The sequence below is a fragment of the Protobothrops mucrosquamatus genome, unplaced genomic scaffold (assembly GCF_001527695.2).
Source record: "Protobothrops mucrosquamatus isolate PMUCROS unplaced genomic scaffold, P.Mucros_1.0 scaffold4994, whole genome shotgun sequence".
Lineage (NCBI taxonomy): Eukaryota > Metazoa > Chordata > Lepidosauria > Squamata > Viperidae > Protobothrops > Protobothrops mucrosquamatus.
The window spans coordinates 40,768-46,442 of record NW_015390875.1 but is presented as its reverse complement, the minus strand read 5'-3'; the positions used below and the strand labels follow the sequence as shown (position 1 = coordinate 46,442).

Here is a 5,675-nt window from a genome sequence, read left to right as displayed (position 1 = left end):
GAGGGGTGGAGAGGAGAAAGGGGAAAATGAAGGAATAGATGATGGAAGAGGAAGAGGAGGCAGAGGGTGGAAAGAGGGAGGGAGGGAGAGGCAGAAAAGCAGCTTCTGAAGGGGTTGAGAGAGAAAGGGAAGAGAAAGCAGGATCAAAGGGAGGACAGGAACCCCAAAATCTACCTGCCCCCCTCAATTGTGCCCTTCCGTCTTCCAGCAAGGCCTCAAACAGACTGGCCTAAGGAGGCTGCAGTCACCTACAGGGAGAATAGGGGTTCCACCCGCAGAATAGCAAGCAATAGCAATAGCACAGACTTATATACCGATTCATAGTGTGTTACAGCCCTCTCTGAGCAGTTTAGGGTTAGGGAAGGGACCTTGAAGGTCATATTATGATAATAGTAATAGTAGTAGTAGTAGTAGTAGTAGTAGTAGTAGTAGTAATAGTAGTAGTAGTAATAATAATAATAATAATAATAATAATAATAGTAAAGTTGGAAGGGACCTTGAAGGTCATATTATGATAATAGTAATAGTAGTAGTAGTAGTAATAATAGTAATAGTAATAGTAATAGTAATAGTAATAGTAGTAGTAGTAGTAGTAATAATAATAATAATAATAATAATAATAATAATAATAATGTTGGAAGGGACCTTGGAGGTCATATTATGATAATAGTAATAGTAGTAGTAGTAGTAATAGTAATAGTAGTAGTAGTAGTAGTAGTAGTAGTAATAATAATAATAATAATAATAATAATAATAATAATAATAATAATAATAATAATAATAATAATAATAATAATAATAATAATGTTGGAAGGGACCTTGGAGGTCATCTAGTCCATCCCCCTGCTCAGGCAGGAAACCCTATACCATTTCAGACAAATGGCTGTCCAGTCTCTTCTTGAAAATTTCCAGTGTTGGAGCATTCACCGCTTCTGGAGGCAGGTTGTTCCATTGATTAATTGTTCTAACTGTCAGGAAATTTCTCCTTAGTTCTAGGTTGCTTCCCTCCTTGATTAGTTTCCACCTGTTGCTTCTTGTCCTGCCTTCAGGTGCTTTGGAGAATAGCTTGACTCCCTCTTCTTTGGGGCAGCCCCTGAGATATTGGAACACTGCTATCATGTCCCCCCTCATCCTTCTCTTCATTAAACTAAATATACCCAATTCCAGCAATCATTCCTTATATGATTTAGCCCCCAGTCCCCTAATCTTTTATTTATTTATTTATTTATTTATTTATTAAATTTATATACCGCCCTATCTCCCTTGCGGGACTCAACAATCATCTTTGTTGCTCTTCTCTGCACTCTCTCTAGAGTCTCAACATCTTTTTTACAATGTGGTGACCAAAACTGGATGCAGTATTCCAAGTGTGGCCTTACCAAGGTGCTATAAAGTGGTATTAACACTTCACGTGATCTTGACTCTATCCCTCTGTTAAGGCAGCCTACTACTGTGTTGGCTTTTTTGGCAGCTACAGCACACTGCTAGCTTATATTTAAGTGATGGTCCACGAGGACCCCGAGATCCCTCTCACATTTACTACTATTGAGCAAGGTACCACCTACTATACCTGTACATTTGATTTTTGTTGCCTAAATATAGAACCTTATTTTTTTCACCATTGAATTTCATTTTGTTAGAAAGCGTCCAGTGTTCAAGTCTGTCAAGATCCTCCTGTATCTTAAGTCTATCTTCTGGAGTGTTGACTATTCCTGCCAGCTTGGTGTTGTCTGCCAATTTGATGAATTCCCCATCTATCCCCTCATCCAGATCATTGACGAAGATGTTGAAGAGCACTGCGCCGAAAACAAAGCCCTGAGGCACCCACTGCACACTTCCCTCCATGTAGATGTGGTTCCATTGAGGACCACACGCTGAGTACGGCCGGTCAGCCAGCTACGAATCCATGTGGTGGTGATGCTATGTAACCCATATTTTTCTATCTTATCAAGTAGTAGGTTGTGATCTACTTTATCAAATGCCTTATTGAAGTCCAAGTAAATTATATCCACAGCATTCCTCTGGTCCACTAATTTTGTCACCTGGTCAAAGAATGCAATAAGATTTTGTCTGGCATGATTTGTTTTTGACAAACCCATGTTGGCTTTTAGTAATGACTTTGTTTGCCAAATTGCAGGCAGCTGGCAATCAGCAGAAGTAGCCTGCAGTCCTGCATTCTCACCACTGCACCACCAGAAGATCAAAAGCAGCAAGAAACCCCACCTGGTCACCCAGTTTCATGAGGGAAAAAAATAAAATGAAATCCTCGCCTCACCGGGGGGCCAATGTGGGTTGTTAATAAATAAAGATTTGAGGAGAGATTTTATAAAACAGGGTAGGGAGAGGGGGAAGGAGGCATACAAGTGAAAGCAGAGGCCATGGGACCCTTTGGAGAAACTCAAAGCCCTTGCTGGGGTGATGTGGGCAGTCAAAGGGAGCGGGAAGGCAGCTGCCGCAATGAAGCCAGGCAGCCCCTCCCCCTCCCATCCCAGAGTTCAGGCATCTGATCAGGAATGGGCTTTGAACCCAGGACTCCGTGGGGCTCACCCTCATTCCACAGAAAATCTCACTGCTGATGATAGGATTGTCTATGCCAATGGTTGTGAACCTATGGCACGCGTGCCAGAGGCGGCACTCAGAGCCCTTTCTGTGGGCACGTGCGCCATGCCCTGGAGATGGCAACCATCCCTCTTCAACCAGCCGCCCGGATGTATCCCAGCACAGCTGGTTTCCCTCCCCTCCATCCCATCCCTCCTGCCATCGCATGCTCTCCTTTTCCCGGGCATGACCCACTGCATCGCCTGCTCAGCTGTCGGCTATCCGTCCAGCTCAGAGGAGGCTTCTCTGAACTGCTGGCAATGGGCTGCGGAGCCCCAGAGTGCGCCGGTTGAGGGGTTGGCAGGCTGTGGCTGCTGATGGACACTGTCGGCCCCCATGTGCTCGCTGGCCTTTGTGTGCGGGGGCCGATGGTGTCAGGCAGCAGCCACCCCGGCCCCTGCCTCACCTTGCCCTGCGACAATGGCACCCCTGCCCTGCCCTGCCTCGCCTCGCCTTGCCTCACTTCACCCCACAGGATGGACCTCCTGCCCACCATCCCACCTGCCAGAGACCCCCCGGATCTCACCCAACCCTGCCCAGCCCCCACAGGCGTCCCTCCCCACAAGCATCATTGAGGTGACTACACCCACCTTGGCCACACCCACCCAGTCTGCCATGACCACCACAGCCACGCCCACCAAGTGGGCCACGCCCACCTGGCACCGGGCGATAAATAAGTGGGTTTTGGGTTGCAGTTTGGGCACTCGGTCTCTAAAAGGTTTGCCATCACTGGTCTATGCTGATTGTAGCGTCTCCTGCTTGAGCAGAGGGTTGGACTAGAACAGGGCTTTTCAACCAGTGGTATGGGTACCACCTGTGGTACATTGGCACCTGGCAGGTGGTACGCGACCATCCTAGAAAAGTGGTAGCGGGGGAGGGGAATGAGCTGAACTGGTGGCAGCACCGCAGAAGCCTGAGTGAGAGATGGTTGGAGCCGCAAGGCTGTCAGGGCTGAGCGGAAGCGCCAGAATCAGTGCCGCTTTCCAGCTGATCGGCGCTTCTTCAGGGCTGTCAGGGCTCAGTGGAAGTGCCAGGATCAGCGCCAGGCTCCAGCTGGAGCTCGGTGCTGATCCTGGCGCTTCTGCTGAGCCCAGAAGAAGCGTCGATCAGCTGGAATGTTGCAGCATCTCCAGGGTCTTGTGATTTACATTCAGATGCTTGGCAACTGATTCATATTTATGACGGTCACAGTGTACCAAGGTCATGTGAAGTGACCAAAACCTGCTGCAACCATCCAACAGACGGGGGGAATAAAAACCAAACACACCCCACCCCACCCCCGCTGCCAATCCTCAACAGAAATGCTCACAATGAAAACCTCAAACAGGAGGAAGAGCGTCGCTGGGTGGGCAGGCGTCTTGCTCGGCTGTGGCTTGGGGGGCACTTTTTTCAGTGCCATTGTAACTTCAAACAGTCATTAAGTGAACTGTTGTAAGTCGTGGACTACCTGTACTTTATCACTTTTTTCCTTTTTTTTTTTTTTGGTCATCAAGTTTTTGACACCTTGCTAGGCGACTGGTGGTACTCGGATATTGCCATATCCTAAAAGTGGTACAATGGGTGAAAAGGTTGAAAAGCCCTGGACTAGAAGACCTCCAAGGTCCCTTCCAGCCCTATTCCAATTGATTAGATTGCTTCATTTCAGGAGCCCAGTTAGGACATTCATGCTGTCATTCAGAGGTACTTGCAATGCACCAGATTTACTCTGCAGCTCAAACTTTCTTCCGAAAGGTGCTTTCTACGAGCACTTCAACAGGAGGAGACCACGGCTAGGACGAGAGAAAAGTCGCCGTGAAACCTTGAGTGGGGGCTGTGTGTGTCGGTGTCGTAGGTGCTCCACTTTTCTCGGTACCTCCAGGAGATCAGCTGGGAGATGAGTCCCATCCCTAACTTTTGTTTCCGAAAAAGAAGGGGGATTCTACACGCTGGCCTCTGCTTGACCCTCTCCAGCAAAAAGGAGAGACTGGCATCTGGAGGGGCCACCTTGTCCTGTTCCTAGACTGGCTCGGGGAGATGGGGAGTGGGAGAGAGCGGCAGCAGAGAGGGAGGGAGGGAAGGAGAGAGAGAGAGACAGAGAGACAGACCTTCCGTGGATGGATTCCCACCAGCAGCAGAAAAAGGGGATGAGAAAGAGAGACAGAGAGAGAGACAGACAGAGAGAGAGAAAGAGAGAGAGAGAGTTAGAGAGACAGAGACAGACAGACACACAGAGAGAGAGAATGAGAGAGAGAGAGAGAGAGAGAGAGAGAGAGAGAGAGAGAGAGAGAGAGAGAGAGAGAGAGAGAGAGAGAGATATTCCCTGGATGCCTTCCTACCAGCAGAAAAACGGGGCAGAACCCCTTACATCTTGGAAGGGACTCACCGAGGCACATCTGCTGTAGAGCGACCACCCCCAACAACAGGAGCCAGAGGGGCGCAGAGCGCAGAGCCATCCTGTCCGTCATCCTCAACCTGCGCTCCGCTCTCCTGCTGTCACAGGCAAAGAAAGAGGCGCTCGGGGCGATCAATAGCGCAATAATTCAGAGCGAGCCGGTGATTGGCTAAGCTCAACCAGTAAGAAAAAAAAACCATTCCCATGACGTCTACGGTTGCTAGGCAGACAACCAGATAAAACTTTTGAGGAAAGCTGGAAAAGGGAAGCGAAAGTTTCCTTTGAGTCACAAGTTCAAGAACATCCCATTCCAGGAATTCCCCGTCCTGGGGGAGAGGCGGATCTGTGGGGGAGAGGCGGATCTGCGGGGGTCAAAGAGTCCGAGAGTTATCTGTTCCTGGGAAGCGGGAGAGGAAGGGACAAAGAGGCCGCGTCCCTTTCAGACCCCGCCCAGCCCCCCCCCCGCAGTCGAGGATCAGGTGAAGATCAGGAACCCCAAGTAACCTTCGCTTGGGATGAAAACGCTCAAAGGCTCTTGGGGCATCTTCAAGGTGAAGACGCGTCTTCCTATGAAAATAATAATAATAATAATTAATAATAATTAATAATAATTATTAACAATAACAATAACAATTAATAATAATAATAATAATAATAATAATAATAATAATAATAATAATAATAATAATAATAATAATAATAATAA

The 5,675-nt window shown here is 47.9% G+C and overlaps 1 protein-coding gene across 1 annotated transcript in view; it reads right to left on the bottom strand.

The window, feature by feature from the left end:
* LOC107299476 (major histocompatibility complex class I-related gene protein-like) overlaps positions 1-5,030 on the bottom strand; it is a 25,491-nt gene extending 20,461 nt beyond the window's left edge. The window contains exon 1 of the mRNA XM_015828830.1: positions 4,961-5,030. Within this exon, the coding sequence (XP_015684316.1) occupies positions 4,961-5,030 (70 nt within the window). The remainder of the gene's footprint in view (positions 1-4,960) is intronic.
* Positions 5,031-5,675: the final 645 nt, after the last annotated feature.